An 18,581-nucleotide genomic window follows, 5' to 3' on the forward strand; every position below is an offset into this window, starting at 1 on the left:
CTAAAATTAATATAGAAAGGCAAAGGAGCAAGAATAGCTGAAACAATTTCTTAAAAGAATGAAGTGGGAAAATCAGCCTCCCCAGTTTCAAGATACTATATAGCTACAGTCATCAGGACTGTATGATTGTAAGGGTTCTGTGGAACAGAACAGAAAAATAAATCAGGGTGGGCAAGGTGGCTCATATCTATAATCCCAAGGCAGGGATTGGGGAGGCCAAGGCAGGTGGATTACCTGAGCCCAGGAATTTGAGACTAGCCAGGGTAATATCGTCAGATCCTGTCTCTACAAAAAATTTTAAAAACAAAAATTAGCCAGATGTTGTGGTGCATGCCTCTAGTCCTTGCTACTCAGGAGGCCGAGGCAGGAAGATTGCTTGAGCCTGGAAGGTTGAGGCTGCAGTGAATCATGGTCCTGTCACTGCACTACAGCCTAGGTAACAGAGCAAGACCTCGTCTCAAAACAAAAAAAAAAAAAAAAGTTAAAGAAAGAGAAATAAATCCATACAAACATGTCCAACTGATTCTTTACAAGTGCAAAATCAATCTGATGGTGGAAGGATAGATCTTTTCAACAACTGGTACTGAAGCAATTAAGTATTTATAAGCAAAATAAACCAACTGATGTGGTTTGGCTGCGTCCCCACCCAAATATCATCTTGAATTGTAGCTCTCACAATTCCCATGTGTCATGGGAGGGACCTGGTGGGATGTAATTGAATCATGCGGGGAGGTCTTTCCCATGCTGTCCTCATGATAGTGAATAAGCCTCATGAGATCTGATGGTTTTATAAAGGGGAATTCACCTGCACAAGCTCTCTCTTGCCTGCCACCAGGTAAGACATGCCGTGCTCTTCCACCATGATTGTTAGACCTCTCCAGCCATGTGGAATTGTGGGTCAATTAAACCTCTTTCCTTTATAAATTACCCAGTCTCTGGTATGTCTTTATCAGCAGCATGAAAACAAACTAATACACAAACTTTTACCTAAATCTCACCTTTTATATAAAAATTAACTCAAAATAGATAATAGCATTAAATGTAAAACAAATAAAACTTTTAGAAAATAAAAGACTTTTGACATCTAGGGCTTGATAAAAGAAATTCTTAAACATGACACCAAAAGCACAATTCATAAAAGCAGGAAATTGAACTTGATTGAAATTTAAGAATTTTGCTCTGCAAAGCTGATGTGAAGCCAATCTAAGAAGACAGAAAGACAAAACATTGACTGGGAGAAAATATTTACAAACCATATATCCAACAAAAGACATATATCAAAAATCTGCTAAAGAACTTTCAAGAGTGAAAACACAAACAATGCAACTAGAACATGGACAAAAGACAGGAAGAAACATTTCACTAAAAAGGATATCTAGATGGCAAATAAGCACATAAAAAGACATTCGACACCACTAGCTATTAAAGAAATGCAAATTAAGATGGTGACAAGATATCACTATGCACCTGTCAGAATGGCTAAAATAACAAATAGTGACAAGATTAAATGCTGGTGAGGATGCCCAGAAACTGGATCACTCAGACATTGCTGGTGGAAAGATAAAGTGAACAGCCACTCAAGGAAACAGTTTGACAATGTTTTACAAAACTGAATATGCAATGAACAGAGAAATGTGTATAATCTACGTGGAAAAAAATTTTTCTTTTTTTCGAGACAGTCTCCCTCTATCGCCTCAGCCTCCCAAAGTGCTGCGATTACAGGCATGAGCCACCGCACCCAACCCAAACAAACAACAACAACAAAAAATTAAACACAAACAGTACCAGGAGTAAAAAGAAATATCTGAACAAATGGAAAAGCCAACACCACGTCTTTAGAGAGGAAGACACTGATTTCAGAGATGCCAATTCTCCCTCAATCCCTCAAGTTAAGGCAATCCCCTAAAAGATCAATAGAAATTTTTCTTGGAGATAATTTGGACCTTATTGAAAATTTGTGTGAAAAAGAATATAGCAAGAATAGCCAGAAAGAGCCTGAAAAGATTAATAAGGAGGAGGAACTAAGTCAACGGGACAGCAAAACAATGCACACTATAATAACCACAGACATGTAGTTCTGGCCAATAAAGACAGAACAATGGGATAGAATTAAAAACCCAAAAGTAAACCCCACAATACACAGGAATGTAGACTATCCTGTGGGTGGCATTTCGGTTGGAGAAAATATGGATCATATAATAATGTTGGGATTTCCTCGTAGCCATTTGAGAAAAAAACAAAAATGAACTTGACATGTTACATACACCCTACACCAAAATAAATTCCAGATGGTTCAAATATGTCAATGTAAAAATTGAAATAATAAATGTACTAGAAGAAAATATAAGGAAAATTATTTATACATTTAAAAGGAGTAAGCGCTTTCTAAGTATGATATAAATCTTAAGAGACTGATGATATTAACCACATAGAAATTCAAAATTTTTGCACAGCAAAAGGTGCCATAAGCAAAGTGACAGAAAAGGGAATAATTGGGGAAAACATGAGTAGCTCAAATCCCAGTCAAAGGACAATGTGGAGGGATACAAGGTAAGATTGAGGAGCTGCCTCGATCGTGGAGGTCTACCTCGCTGGAGTTTCACAGCAATCACCTTGCTGGTTAGATCTTCTCCCTCCAACTCCCCAAATCCATGCAAGCACCATCATCAGCTACAGCAAACACCACCAGATGTGGTAAGTGGGCAGAATCAGTCACATAAGAGGAGCGCTAGTAGTCCCCAACCTTCATTTGTGCAAGGCACTGGCTGTTACCCACCTCTACATACAAGTAGGGAAAGCACTATTAAATCCCTTTCTACTCAGAGCAAAGAGTCCCAAAAGTTTTCCTCGTTTTTTAGGCCAATGCTCTGCTGGAACTATGAGGAAGCTGGCTGCCTCCTCTTCCTGTCCATCACCTCCTGACAGCTGCATTTCAACAGCCTAGTGGGCTTGAATCTTACCCATGGCCAAATTGTAACGTTGGGCAGGACTGCTGATCCCAGGAGGTCTGGGCTTGCCTTTTGCAGCTTCTGGGAATAATATGCAAACAAAAAATGAAAATTTTATCTTATGTCTACAATAAGCATGGGTGCACACTGCACTCAGAACATGGGTGTGCACTCATCTCTATCTCTGTGTGTGTGTGTGTGTGTGTGTGTGTGTGTGTGTGTGTGTATGTATGTGTCTTTCTTTACTGGAACTCTAATCATGCAGTTAAATGGCTCTGCCACATTCTCAGTACAGCCAAATGTGGGACACTGTGTGAACTGTTGATTTATTGGATTTTTCACTGTGGACTGGTTACCATGGCTTTTTGAGAATTCAGACCACAGGAGGAAATGCTGTAAACTTAGAAATATTATCTATTTTCCATTACCTCCAGTAAAAATGTCTATCAGGGAGAGAGCTAGGGAAATGCCACTTTGCGGGCCAAGTCACAATAAATTTGGGTACAGGATGAATCAGTTCCTAAACAGCCCCAGTGCAGAGAAATAAAAGTACAAGGTCCTGAAAGCCCCCCAAATCTGGAATAGTTGCTTGAGGGACCAGGAAGAGAGAAACCCAAGAAAGAGCTCATAAGAATCCTAAAGAAGAGAGAGAAGTGGGTCAGCCCTGCCTCTGTCCAGGGTTCAGCAGGCACTGCCTACAGCTGGGAGTGCCAGCACCCATGATCCAGCATCAGAGAGCCAGGCATGGGGGTGGCTGGTCAAGCCATTTCAGAACTTTCATGTGCTCTCGGCACTTTGCCTTCGTGGGCACGATTAATTTACTATTACTGCCACAAACTTAGTGGTTTAAACCACAGCAATTTATTCTCTTATGGTTCTAGTGATCAGAAGTCCTAAAATCAGGGCTGCATTCCTTCTGTGGGCCCTAAGGAGAGTCCCTGTTCTTGCCTTTTCCAATGTCTACAGGCCACCCCTGCCTTATTGTAGGTCTCCTCCTCTATCTTCAAAGCCAACCACAGCCAAGCCCTTCCTCAAGTTGCCATATCTCTGGTATTTCCTCCTGTCTCCTTCCATATTTAAGAACCCTAGTGATTACATTAGGGCCACCCAGGTCATCCAGGAAAATCTTTTCTACTCTAAGGTCAAGCAATTAGTAGCCTTAATTTCATCTGCAAACTTAAATCTTTGCCATGTAACCAACCATATTCACAGATTCCAAGGATTAATATAATGACATCCTGTGGGTGGAGGCTGGGGGACCTGGGGTAGGGGGGTTGAGGAGTGGGGGTTGGCAGGCAGGGAGCAGGTGGGGGGGTGCGAGGCGCAGACTGGTGCAGGGCAGTGGTGTGATTATTTTGCCAACCACGGGCCCCTTCCTCCAAAAAGAAAAGTTTTAAATATATTTTATGACTATGATGGTATAAAGATGAATATATTAACATTACATATTTGAATGTTTTCTTCAACCTAGAAGTTTGGGGGTTTTCTTTTGATTTTAAAAGAAATTAAATGCTTTCATGGATCCCCTAAAGGTCATGAGACCCCAGGCACTGCATCTCCTGCATCTGAGGGGTAAGTCAGCCCTGGGGGAGCCATGCAATGGCTCAGATGAAGCACACACAAGTCCAGGCCTGTGGAGGTGTCTACACTTGCATGAGCCACACAACACAGGAGAAAGCCCTGAGCAATAGTGTTGTGGGGAGACATATGCGCTGGACAGGGAAGAGGGGGCAGAAAGGACAGGATTTTACTACAAGGCAAAGCGGGTGCTTTGGTTGAGTGTGTGTCCCTCCAAAATTCATATGTTGGAACCAAACCTCTAATGTGATGGTATTAAGAGGTGGGGCTAGGGGCTAGGCTGGGCACAGTGGCTCACACTTGTAATTCCAACACTTTGGGAGGCCGAGGCGGGTGGATCACCTGAGGTCAGGAGTTCAAGACCAGTCTGGCCAACAGGGCAAAACCCCATTTCTACTAAAAATTTAAAAAATTAGCCAGCCATGGTGGGACACGTCTATAATCCCAGCTACTCAGGAGGCTGAGACAGGAGAATTGCTTGAACCCAGGAGGTAGAGGTTGCAGTAAGCCAAGATCTTGCCATTGCACTCCAGCCTGGGTGACAAAAGCAAAACTCCGTCACAAAAAAAAAAAAAAGAAAAGAAAAAAAAAGGTAGGGTTCTTGGGGAAGAGCAGAGCCCTCATGAATGGATTAGTGCTCTTACAAAAGAAGGTGAAGAGAGCACCTGAGTGTCTTTTGCTCTTCCATCCTTTCCGCCATGGGAGGAGGACACAGAGTTCACCCCCTCTGGAGGATGCAGCAACGAGGTGCCATCTTGGAAACAGAGAGGAGACCTCAAAAGACATGGAACCTGCCAGCACTTTGATCTTGGACTTCCCAAACTGTGAGAAACAAACTTCAGTTATGTATAAGTTTCCCAGTCTAAGGTATTTCTGTTATAGCATCATGAACAGACTAAGACAGAAGGTTAAGCCATGTTACTTGGGCTTTCTAAATCTGTTTTCTCATCCATACAATGAGAGAAGAAAGGAACCCACGTGGGCAGGGTTAGATGAACAGCATAAGAGGTAACACAGGCAAAGTGCCCAGCCGCCTTGGTGTAGGGAACCCATGTGTTTTTATTTTTAAAAAGTTCCGGCCGGTCAAATTTATGCCAACAAAATACAGATATGTCACAGGAATATTTTCGTAAAATGTCAGATGCTACTTCTTAGCTGCAACATGATTCAGTTGCCAGGGCCTTCCTGGGTGCGGTCTGGAGGCACTGGGGGTGCTGGAGGTCCCAGCTAGGGATGAATAGGGCTTGGGGGTGCTCAGAGGTAAGATGAGGCCACCTGGTAAATGAGAGAAGCTTCAGCTTACTGTGTCTCTGCCATGTGTCCAGGCTGAGCTCATGGCTTTCCATAGCATCTCACCAATACTCAGCAAGCTGAAAGAGTGAGGCGTCTCCTCTTCCCACGGTCCAGGAAACTGAGGCTTGGAAGGGCGAGATGGCCACTGGTCCACCCACCTACTCAAGGCTGGTGGCAGCTGCCTCCCAGTTAACGATGCTTGGACCACACAGAGCAACTGAGAGTCATCAGAGAACCGAGGATGTGGTCTGAGCACATTTCAGCTTAGCTGGAGAAGAGATAGAGGAATGGGGTAGGGGCAGTACTGGCATGAGAATAGGACCCTCCATGAAAGGGAAGGAGACCCAAAAAACAGCAGCAACAGCAGACTCCTACAGGGCATTTGCTACGTGCCAAGGACAATCTTAACTGCTTGATGGGAATTAACTCATTTAATCCCCACAACAACCCTAAGTGGTAGCTATGATTACATCTCCATCTTACAGATGAAGAAACTGGGGCCCAAAAGGCTCAGAAACAGGTTCAAGGATGTGCAGCTCGGTAGGTCTGGAATCCCAGTCTCACTCCAGAATCTGAGCTCTTATTCACTCTTTGACACCAGTGAGGACCTTGTCATCTGGGGGAACAGAGAGCAAAGGAGTGGAGCTGCATCCCCACAGGGCGTCCTGGAGCAGGTATCCTCCCAGTGGTTTCTGCACTAAAGAGCCCCACCTATGCTAGGTGGACTCTGGCTTGGCAGAAGCTGTTTGGCCTCCAGAGGAGACAGGGTCAGGAGGGGCTGGTCATAGAGACCTGTCCTGTGCAGGGCTCTAATCTAGCACTGGAGATTCAAGGGCAAACAACCCTGCCTGCTCCCCAGCGGCAACATCAGTGTAAGTACAAACAAATAGACAGGTGGTCAAATAAAGCCAAGAGAGGACATGAAGCAACTGAGGCTGGGTTTTAAAAGGTGGGCAAAGAAGGCCTCTGAGCACAAGGAGGGTTGCGCCTGCAGGAAGAGGGAATAGCAAAGTGCAAAGGCACCAGGGCAGCAGCAGGCCTGGTGTGTTTGTGGAACAAAAAGGATGTTCCTGGGCTGGAGTGCAATGAACAAAGGAAATGACATCGGGTGGGCAGTAGGAGCCAGTCTCCATAGGCCCTTGTGGGTTGCTGTAGTCTGACTGACCTCTCCAAATGTCATGTGGAAATCTGATCCCATGTTGGAGATGCAGCTTAATGGGAGGTGTCTGGGTCATAGGGACAGATCCTTCATGAATAGAGTAATGCCCTCCTTGGTGGGAGGCCGGGGGTGCTGAGTGAGTTCTTGCCCTATTAGTTCTCCCAAGCTTCCATGAGAGCTGGCCGTTAAAAGAAGTCTTGCACCTTTCCCCTCTCTCTTGCCTCCCCTCTCTGCATGTGATCTCTGCACACATACCAGCTCTCCTTCGCCTTCTGACATGAGTGGGAGGAGCCTGAGGCTCTCCCCAGATGCAGATGCGGCCACCATGCTTCTTGCACAACTGCAGAATCATGAGCCAAATAAACCTCTTTTCTTTATAAATTATCCAGCCTCAGATATTCCTCTATAGCAACACCAATGGACTAAGACATGGGTCAAGGGGTGGGGACATTAGTGAGCTAATCAGGGGAGGGGCCCACAGCAAGGGGGCCTCCTCACAAAAAAACAGAGGGAGGCAAAGGCAAGGTGTGCCCAGCAACCATCTGGGGGGCTTCTTGGGGGGGTCACAGCTAGGGAACAAGGACCCTCAGATAAAGCTGGGTGGAACCTTCCAATCCGGAAACAAACTCAAAAATTGTTTCCATTTCAGAGATTTCCCCATCTGAGAGCTCATGCCTTCATCATCAACACCCAGAAAGCCAAGAACGAGCCCCTTGTGAAAGCTTTATTTAATTTCAAGTAACTATCCCTGCATTGCTGAAATTTAACATAAAATGCAGAAATGATTGCATGCCCGGCCTTCTACTTGAACTTAGAGATGTTTTCATTAGAACACTTCTATTTCATGCTAAACACTATGGTTCAGAAAATGACAGTTTTCAAAGACGTTAGAAAGGAGTTTGGAAACTTCTCTCTCCCCAGCCCCCCATAGATGCCAAACATTTCATTTCACCCTTAAGCGAGGAGACACAGCGTGACACATTCTGCAAACACACACACCCTCTCTCCCGAGAAGACGGGTGAATGATTTATGAAGTGCTGGCCTCACTTTGCACTCTGCTTCTGAGCTCCTGGCCTGGCCCTGCACCTTCTCTCTGCACTGTGGCAGGCTGCTGCCACGTGGGCCCAGGTCTCTTGGGAGGAACAAGGGGACACAGAGGCCGGGATGATGCCTCAGGGGAGCAGAAAGCTGGATCCAGTGGAAGAGAAAGGGTGAACCTTGCTGAATGCTTCCTGCTGTGAAAATGGGAACCTCGACCAAAGGAGGTGTTTGGGGAAGCTCGGGCTCCCCCACACCCTGGACCAAGGTCCTCCAGCTGCTTCTGTATTTGTCTCTACCCTTCTCACCTCCCTTTCCGCTTCTGCTAGAGACCCCACTGTCACTTCAGCTGCCTCCTCATCTCCTCTCCCGATCCTTGCAGGGTCCAGTGTCGCCTGGAGATCCCCCCAACAGGGATGGTGCTGAGTAGCCAGTCCTCAAGCCTCAAGATTCCCAGAAGTCTGCTCCTTTGGAAACCCCCCTTGGCTCCATCTCAGCCCCTTGCATCCTGACCCCAGTCATCAACTCCACTGCCCCATGGGGTCCTCAGGTAGGGCCACCGTCTTCCCCTGCCAATCCTCCGTCACTTCTGAAGCCCCATCTCCCACAGGGGCTCCTGAACCTGCCCTGCACCTCCAGGGAATCAGCCCTCTAGCTTGAATTCCCACCCCACCAGCCCTGAGTCTCACAGGCCCTCATTCCTGACACAGTTGGTGCCACCAGTGCCACACTGCCCTCGTTCCTGATCTCCTCCAGCTGCAACTGCCACCAACTCCACTGCCCCTAGTAAACTACCACCAAGCGTGCCCAAAAGGACAGTGACAATTCCACATCTCCAATGCCCACAGAGCCCTCTCTGCAACTGGAGGAAGATGCTCCCTGTCCTTTATCTCACTGCAGATCTTACTCTGAGTTTCCAGCCCCAAATCCTGCCACACTCACTGTCCGCAGAGGACCCCACCTCCTACTTCACCAACAATGGGAAACCCTCTAGGGTGAAGGCTCGGAACACCCCTCAGCACTGCTCCCCACCTTTACTATCTCAGGGTACAGGAGAACCTCCTCCTTTCCAGGTGAGTCCCTGCCCCAGTGTCAGCCCCTCAGGGACCTGCCCCATCAGCCACCCCCCACCAACTTTACCTTCACCTGGATCTTCCCTGCAGGAGAGATCTCAGGGTAAAGGACACCCTACTCCTTTCCAGGTGAGTCCCTGCCCCAGAGTCAGCTCCTCAGGGACCTGCCCCATCAGCCATTCCCCACTGACTTTCCCTCCACCTGGATCTTCTGTCCAGCCGAGAAACAGCCAGATTCCCAAGAAGCAAGGAGGGAAATTCGCCTTTCTTGTCCTGGTCTTCCGTCTGATGTTGGCAACTTACCCACTCCTTCCCTTCACCATCAGAACTCTCCAAAGAAAAGCCGAATGTGGAACTCCTGCTAAGACTTTCTGTTGCCAAACAGAAAGCGAGCGTCTCAGGGCTCAGGGCTGAGCCTCCCCGTCCTTGCGCTCTCAGGCACAGAGCCTAGCTCACAGCAGAAGTTCCATCCATCTTCCTCTCATTAGCCTAACTCCTTCTTACAAAGTCAGCCTACCAGCTAACCATCCTCAGCCCTCACCTCACAAACTCATTCATCAAATTTTTGCCCCACTTAAAGGACAAATGCACAGACTTCAAGATATACACAGAATCATTTTGTCGATTAAAGAGCTAAAATTGAAAAGATTTGGCTCCTTCCAACTGCCTGTATTTATTCCAAATCATTAGAGCCATCTATTCACCTCAAGCAGAATAATTAACTTTTCAATCATCACATTGGTTATAACTGTTAACACTCATATATCTCATATACTTTCTGTCATTAGGGAAATAAAAGATTGCTTTTCATTAGTATACTAACACTGCACAAAATTATAATGCAGTAGGGAAGGATACTTCATAATTGTGAAAAATATAAATTATTCAATATCATTAAAACAACCAGATTGTTTTAATGATATTGAATAATTTATATTTTTAATGATATTGAATAATTTATATTTGTATAAGTTATTGTATTACTTTCAAATAGCATGAATTATTTGGAAAACTAATAAAACTGCGGTTGTAGAACTTATCATCAAGTTGGTTATGAGCTCGCGTCAGGACCGCAGTGGCTGAGCCTCGTGATTTCACCTTTTCATCTCTTCCATTTGTCTCCCAGGTCTCACAGCAGCTCCCCTGCGCCCATTTACCATGGGATGCGCCTTGCTGAGTCTAGTAGACCCATGAAGGTATTGGACTCTTCCAATAGATTGAAAGCTCCCTGCAGGCAGGGCCATTTCTTGCCCACTTTTATATCCCTAGTGCTTATTGTAGAGCACTTGATAAACATCATAGGAATGAATTAATAGACATCCAGAGAGTATCAGAAACAAATAAGATCATGAATGTTCATTTTAAAATTCCAACTATAGGGCAAGGCATGGTGGCTCATGCCTGCAATCCAGGCACTTTGGGAGGCCGAGGTGGGAGTATTACCTGAGGCCAGGAGTTCACGACCACCTGACCAACATGGTGAAACCCCGTCTCTACTAAAAATACAAAAATTAGCTGGGCACAGTGACAGGTGCCTGTAATCCCAGCTACTCAAGAAGCTGAGTATTAACACTTGAGCCTGGGAAGTGGAGGCTGCAGTGAGTTGAGATCACACCTCTGCACTCCAGCCTGGGTGACAAAGCAAGACTCTATCTAAAAAATAAAATAAAATAAAATCCAACTATAAACGTCCTATAAAGGAAAAGTTTATTTCTTAAGTGTATATTGTAACTCCAACTGCTAGTCAAGTCTTTCTGTATTTCAATAGCCAGCTAGAAGTCACTCTGAATAGCAACATCCATTTGGAAAAATCTACCAGGCTGGCAAGTTCCTCCCTTTCCATTTCTGAAACATTACCAACCAAAATGCAACACACTGTGAGATGAGGGTACGCTCCGCACACTTAACTAGAAAACTCAAACTCTAATTCCAGCTCTGCCATGGCTTGTCTTGGTGTGAATTCCACTTCTGCCTGCGACCCTGCAGGACCTGGGAAGTGACAACGGGCACCGGGGGAGTGTGCAGGACAGTAACCTGCGCAGACCCCCCTCGAGCTATTTACTAGGCTCCTACACACAGATACTTCTACCAATTTGTCCTCTGAGGTGTTCCTGTGAGGAAGAAGAGGGGAGGACCAGGCAGGTGACTGTCCCCAAATCCTCAGATTCATGCAAAGCAGCTTTCTCTGTCTATATTTTCTAAATATTTCCAAGAAAGATTTTATTTGACAGAAGAATCTATACCTAAAAATAAAGCTTGAAAACTGCGGTTACAGATAAACCCAAAGACGTGTGGCAGGAACAGCTACCACTTACTGTGCACTTATTATGTGCTGGCTCATTTAAAACATCGTAATTTAATTTTACTCTCACCACATCTTTATGAGATAGAGAGTAGTTATCTCATTTTTAGAGAACGGGAAACTGAGGGTCACAGAAGAGAAATCTCGAAACCAGCAAGGGCCGAAAGCCCTGACGCGGCGGCCGCTCTACAGGAGCTGTCCAGCTCCACACACCTGTGGCTTCTCAACCTTCTCTTCCCGAACCCCTCCACATTCCCCCCTTACATGTATAATATAAATAAATGCTCATCCATGTATCGTCATAGATCAGTTAGCTCATTACCATTCCATGTGAATGAGTCTTTGTCGACTCTTTACTTCATATTGATACCCATTCATTAAAGAGTTATTTCTTGTGCATCTAATAGGCGCCTGGTCCTGGGTAAGGTCCCAGGAATAAAGACTGCCAAGACATGGATCTGCCATCAAGGGAATCACAGACTAGTGGGAAGAAACATGAAAACCAATCAATAGAAATATTAAAAATGGTACCATAGCCGTCTGTACTGGGAGCAGTGTGGGGATGGGTCATGCCAAGAGAGAAAGGGAGATGACTATTGCCTTCCTCGCTGTTAGTATTGAATGATACTCATTTTTGACATGTTTTCTGGACATACTGAGATAGAAAAAGGCTCAGATACCAAGATGTATCCTAATCCCATTTCCTCTTCAGTTCTCACTGGAGATAGTACTATTCCAAGAGATAAGACAAACCAAAACTCATCAGGTTTCTTTTCATTGTTCCTGGAGAATAATTTGGCTTGAAATACATTTAAAAAAATAAACTCTTAAAGTAATTCTATCCCTTGCCTTCCCTGTGAGATGTTCCTGTGCTGTTTGAGCCAAGGAAAGATACTGTTCCACTGCAATTCCTTGCTTACCCCAAACCTTCTTGTGTTTCTAGCTGAAATGGAATGTGAGCTTTATACTTACCTTTCACTTATTTTCTAATCCAATAATAACCCGACTACTGGGTCTCTAAGGACAGTGGCCAGACAGCTTAACATGCAAACATTAAGGCAAAAATCCCCATGGATAATCTCAAAACAGTCTTTTGTTTTAAGTTTCCATTTTTTCCTGAGCAACCCAACTGCCCCCATAAATTCTTGCCTTTCAGAATATCAACAGTGAAAACAATTGTTATGGGAATAAGCTACTGCTAAAAGCAAAACGCATGCCACAGAGGAAAAATCAACAAATACATACACAAACGCTACTGAAAAGCAAGGCAAATAAAATGCAATACACAAAATGGCATAAATGCATAACCAACTGTTGTCAAAATGCACAAATTATTCGAGCTCTGAAAATGTATTCACAGAAAAGAATTCTAATGAAGAAAAAGTATGAAAATGCTTTCTCACAACATGATATGTGATAATAGAAAATTGAGACGGTGATGGAGGTGTGGCTGAGTAAATTACAGGCCATTAAAAATGATCATTACAAAGCCTGAGTAACAGCATGAAAAATGTTACTGATATGTCTTTAAGTTAAAAATAAAATAACTGGATATGTAACATGATTGCAATATGGGAGAAAAAAATCTGTTAGCATAAGGACCACGGAATCATGCATAATGTTTTAAAATTTTGCTGGATGTTATAATATTGTCTTTACAGTAAAAAAAAAAAATTCAGAGTAAAATAGATGATGAGTCACTGCCTGACAATTGTCACTGCATAAGAAAGTCCCCTTTGCAGGGACAATGACAGGTGTTTAAATGTGAGCACAGATGCCAGGTTCATCTCACTTATCCCACTTTATTTATTAATGTTGACCTTCCAGAAATTAAAATTAATCTAGTCAGCAAATTAAACTCTGATTTTATTTGATTGCCAAGTAATTAGTAAATATTGAAAGATGGTAAGACATGAGCTTTCAGAGTGCAGTATAGATGGGAGCGTTGGGGAGGACTGCAGACGGGAGGGATCTGAGCTCACAAATATCACAGTTTCCTAATGTTCACGCGTGGGACATTTGTGATCTTGGCTTCTCAATGTAGGCAGATGTTAGAAGAATTTGAAGATTTCTTGTATACGTTCAGAAAGCACCCGAGGTCCTGCTGACTCTACTACGCCCCTCCACAAAGCCTCCAAGCTCTGCATGACCACCGTCCACATGGCTGGAGCCACACGACATCCCTCACAGATGCAGCTCTGCCTCGGTCTCCACAACCAGCCCTGAGCCGAGGTCGACGGGGTGATTTTGTTCATGTATTTTTGCTTGCTTATTGTAAAATAAACATTACATAAAATTTATCATTTTAACCATCTTTAACTGTACAGTTCTGTGGTATTAAGTACATTCACATTTGCAACCATCTATCTCCAGAACTTTTCATCAACCTATACTGAACCTCTGTACCTCTTCAACATTAACTCCCAATTCCCAGTTCCTCCTAGCCCTGGCAACACCATTCTACTTTCTGCCACTATACATCTGACTGCTCTAGGTCGTCATGGAAGTGGAATCACGCAGTGTTTGTCTTTTGTGACTGGCATACTGCACTCAGCAGAACGACCCCAAGCTGTACCCACGTGTAGCATGTGGCAGCATGCCTTCCTCTTTAAGGCTGAATAATATGTTCCACTGTATGCATATGTCATGAGACAGGGGGTTTTCAGGGGCTGCAACCCATCTCTCTTGGGATTACAATCAGGTCACACTTTTCACTGTCCCAGCCTTGGTCCTGAGTGAAATTCTGAGAAATGGAACCCCTTCTCATTCGCAGGCCTCAAGCTGTGTCATCCTTGACCTTCACTACTTCTCCGGTGGTCCTTCAGTCAGGAACCTAGACTTCCAGTCCTTCTCCCTAGGATCTGGACAATTCATGCCCTCGACTCCAGAACTGTGTACTCACTGCTTGTCCAGAGGTCCTGCCTTGGGCTGTGCCCTGGCCACCAGTCAGGACACCAATATCTCGTCCCAGAGCCAAGACAGCAGCCACTTGCCTAAACCACCTGGTGCAGATCTTTCTTTCCACTCCTGTGCAGGGGGAGGGTGTCGTTCTGAGACGCACCTTCCTTCCAGGAGAATGTGTCGACAGTGAGCCTGGCCTCCTGTTCATATTCCAATTTTCTCCCCTTCTACTGCCCATCACCAAACACCTCTCTGCAACTTCCTTGTGTCTATCCAGACCCTCAAAAGTGAGACCCAAAACAGGCTCCAGAAAGCACATGTCCAGGTACACTCACAGCCAGAGGGAGTTCCTCCCTTGAGTGATGACGCCAGTGAATCTGGTCAGGCGCCGGGCGTCCACTTCAATCCACTGCTGGAGATCATTTCTTCCCGCGCACCATGCTCCGTCATAAAAATCATTTTCATTAATGCCCGCCTAGAAAGAAAGAAAGAAAGGGGTGTTCTTCAAAAAGACTCTTAATTGAAGAAAATTAAGACACACCTTTTCCTGAGACTGAGAGGAAGGGAGGGAGGATAGGAGAAGAAAGTGAGGAAGGTGTTAAAGAAAAAAATAATTGTGCCCTGAATGTCTTACCCTAAATCATAAAAGGGAGATGCTTCGTATCCACAAGTTGAAAATATTTCAATACACCATGTCCTCTTTTTGCCCAGTGTGAAAGATGAAATTTAATGAGTACTCCTACTACTCATTCATCTAGCACACATAAACCATCTCCCACACAGCAGCCCACGCACACCAGGTGCTGGGGACGCAAAGGTGAATCGTTCCCTCCCAGAACCTCGCTATCTAAGCAGGAAGAAAGATGTGAAAATAGATGAATTAGAACACAGTGGGGCCGGTGCTATTTCAGGAATATGAGCAAACCGCTGTGGGAGCATTTAAGGACAGAATCCCTAACTTAGTGTAGGGCCGCCCATAGACAGAAAGCCCCAAGACCAGGGTGATACTTGAACTAGGCGTTGAAGGGTAAGTTTATCCAGTGAACATTTGTTTGTTAGTGTTTAAGTCATTTTATGTGTTCAGTATCAGTTGCTATTACTACCAAAAATTCTTGTTTTTTCAGAGATGGAGCCTTGCTATGTTGCCCAGGCTGGCCTCAAACTCCTGGGTTTAAATGATCCTCCCTCCTCGGTCCTCTGAATAGCTGGGACTACAAGCACACACCACCATGCCTTGCTCAAAAATTCTTTTGATCTGAATTTCCAAGATAGGTAAAGTTTTTGCTCTGGAATTTTCTCTATATTATCACCATGTGAAGAGATAATTCACTGACTCCTCACCTCCCAAAAAGGACATTTGAACCAAGTGAAGCATCCTCGTTTATTTACCCTATTTTTCCATGGCTATTTCACAAAGCTATTTCTTATGATCAGATAAAAAAAAAGTCTGAATGATAAAAATGATCAACCAGCTCATCTTCCCTATCTCTGAGCACTTTCCGCTCAAATTCTGGGGACAGCCTTAGAATGGGCAATGGAAATGTGCAATTAAGAGTCCAGCTATAGGAGTGAACAACTTGGCCAAAGATTGCACTGAGCAAAACTCTATCCATCACTGCACCAGCTAACATAAGCGTTGTATCAGGACAAAACCACAGTACAGTGTTAGACATCTAAGGCTTAGCAGATAAGAATAGAACTGCCACATAGCCTGAGACATGTACCCTATAGAATCATGGAAACTGGAAGGAACTGTCCATCAAAGTCTACTGACCAGGATTTGAAATTAAATTTAAGGCTCCTAGTTTTGCCAGCCTGAATATTTTGCTTCTGCTGCCAATCTCAGTTCTTTCTGAGCACACTGGACAGTCAATTAAATGTAGCACAGTGTCAGGGGAATGGAGAGCTCTTTCCAAAGATGACTCATTGGGAAGTGACAGCCACCTCTGCAAAATCGATTATGAATTTAAAAAGCAAGTGCCTGGGAGAATTCAGTGAAAGAGGAGGTACCAGCCCCTGAGATGTTACAAAATTATACCATCGTGCAATAAATGATATTCAGATGATGCCTCTGAGAAACCAGGAGAAGAATGCATTCATCTCTTTCTCTTTAATAATGTAGAGAAATCACTGATAAATTTTGGAGAAATTTCAATTAAAAACTGTTGAAATAAAAGATTTGATTCTTTAAAGGGTACACTAGTCTTGAAAACGTCACTAACATGGAATGAATCTTTCTACTACAATACCAAAAAAATGGAGAAGTGATGTAATTTTATAAAGGAAATTAAATTATATGCATTTTTTTCTTTTCTTTTTTTTTTTTTTTTTTTTTTTTTTTTTTTTTTGAGACGGAGTCTCGCTCTGTGGCCCAGGCTGGAGTGCAGTGGCCAGATCTCAGCTCACTGCAAGCTCCTCCTCCCGGGTTTACGCCATTCTCCTGCCTCAGCCTCCCGAGTAGCTGGGACTACAGGCACCCGCCACCTCGCCCGGCTAGTTTTTTGTATTTTTTTAGTAAAGACGGGGTTTCACCGTGTTAGCCAGGATGGTCTCGATCTCCTGACCTCGTGATCCGCCCGTCTCGGCCTCCCAAAGTGCTGGGATTACAGGCTTGAGCCACCGCGCCTGGCCAGCATTTTTTTCTTAAAGAAAGCACACCAATGTACCTAACAGACTCAATTTTGCTTAAGATAAATGTGGGAATTATCAAATCCATAACAAAGAGAAAACCTGATACTGTCTAAGATCAATCTAATAGGATTTTTCTGTTTCAAGATGATAAACATGTTAGTTTTCTGTGCTCTTCTCTCAAAAGTCAACCCCAAAGAAAGAAAGCAAGATACAGAAATACAACTTCGATTTCTGATAAAACCAGAAGACATACAAAAGCCCTAAATTACAATATATGAAGACAGAATCGGATGGAGGAATCCTAAATGACTCAGCAAGAGAAGGAAGTGCAAATGTCAAAACAGCACAATAAGAAGTAAGCCACACAGAACCTTAGAAAAGCTGAGAACCTGGGTTTCAAGATATCTTTGGGAGGTAAGGCCAAGGCAGGACTCAACAGGGAATTCCTTCAAAATGTGTATTAAAAAAACAATTAGGCTGGGCGCAGTGGCTCACATCTGTAATCCTAGCTGCTCAGGAGGCTGAGGCAGGAGAATCACTTGAACTAGCGGGGCAAAGGCTGCAGTGAGCCAAGATTGCACCACTGCACTCTAGCCTGGGTGACAGAGCAAGACTCAGTATCAAAGAAAACAAACAAACAAAAAAAATTAATTCCCCCATATCTCCACCCCCACTCCACAGAGGACCTGAAATTTTTCTCTGAAAAGAAAGCAAACTGTAGAGACTCTGGACTGGGGACACTAGGCACAGAGGAGGGCAAGGGTGCCATGATGGATAAAAACAGTAACTTCTGGGGGCATCAGCACACTAAAGAGTGAGATGCTCCAGCTCCTTCCCCCAACCAGCTATAGAACACCAAGCAAACTATAATAGAGAACAGAAAAAAGGCTTTAAAAATCTATAATTAATATTTCTAGAAAGGTCTTGATTTCATGAAACAAGAACAGAATACTCTAAAGAAGGAAAAAGCACTGAACAAGAAAGAGCTCTTAGAAATTAAGAATGTGGAAGTTGGAATTTTTAAAATGTCAGCAACTTTCAAAATAGAAAGGTTTTCTATTTTTAAAACAGAAAGGCTAAAAAGATAAAGTTGAAGAAATCTCACAAAAAGTAAAACAGAACACAAAAATAGACAACAGGAGAAAAGGAAGAAAAGCAGAGGAAGAAATCCAAAAGGATTTTAGGGGGGAAAAAACGACCAAATAAAAACTATACTTTCCAGCTAAGTCTCCGAAACACAAAGAATCTAGTATACATAAAAACTAATACACACACCAAGGAATATCACTTCGAAACTTCAAAACATCAGAAATAAAGAAAAGATTCTAAAAGTTTCCAAAGAGGAAACAAGCAGTAAAATGAACACATACAAAGAAACAAAGAGGAATGAGAATGACATCAGAATTCTCAATAGCAGCATCTGAAGCTAGAAGAATGGAGGGACAGTGCTTTCAGTGTTTGAAAGGGAAAGATTTTTCATCCTAGAATTTTTACACTCAGCCAAACTATCAATCATGATGATAAAATAAAGGTATTTTCAGATTCACACATTCTCAAAAAATCTATTTTTCATATACCATTTCTATGAAGCTATTAAAGCAGCAGTCCCCAACCTTTTCGGCACCGGGGACTGGTTTCATGGAAGATAATTTTTCCA

At 43.8% G+C, this 18,581-nt stretch overlaps 1 protein-coding gene across 3 annotated transcripts in view; it reads right to left on the minus strand.

Annotated features, from left to right (window-relative positions):
* The window catches only part of CPXM2 (carboxypeptidase X, M14 family member 2), a 246,824-nt gene that overhangs the window by 182,904 nt on the left and 45,339 nt on the right, over positions 1-18,581 (minus strand). For all 3 annotated transcript variants that reach the window (XM_077947807.1, XM_077947808.1, XM_001082168.5), the window contains exon 4: positions 14,629-14,768. In XM_077947807.1, the coding sequence (XP_077803933.1) occupies positions 14,629-14,768 (140 nt within the window). The remainder of the gene's footprint in view (positions 1-14,628; positions 14,769-18,581) is intronic.

The sequence above is a fragment of the Macaca mulatta genome, chromosome 9, assembly GCF_049350105.2.
Source record: "Macaca mulatta isolate MMU2019108-1 chromosome 9, T2T-MMU8v2.0, whole genome shotgun sequence".
Classification (NCBI taxonomy): domain Eukaryota; kingdom Metazoa; phylum Chordata; class Mammalia; order Primates; family Cercopithecidae; genus Macaca; species Macaca mulatta.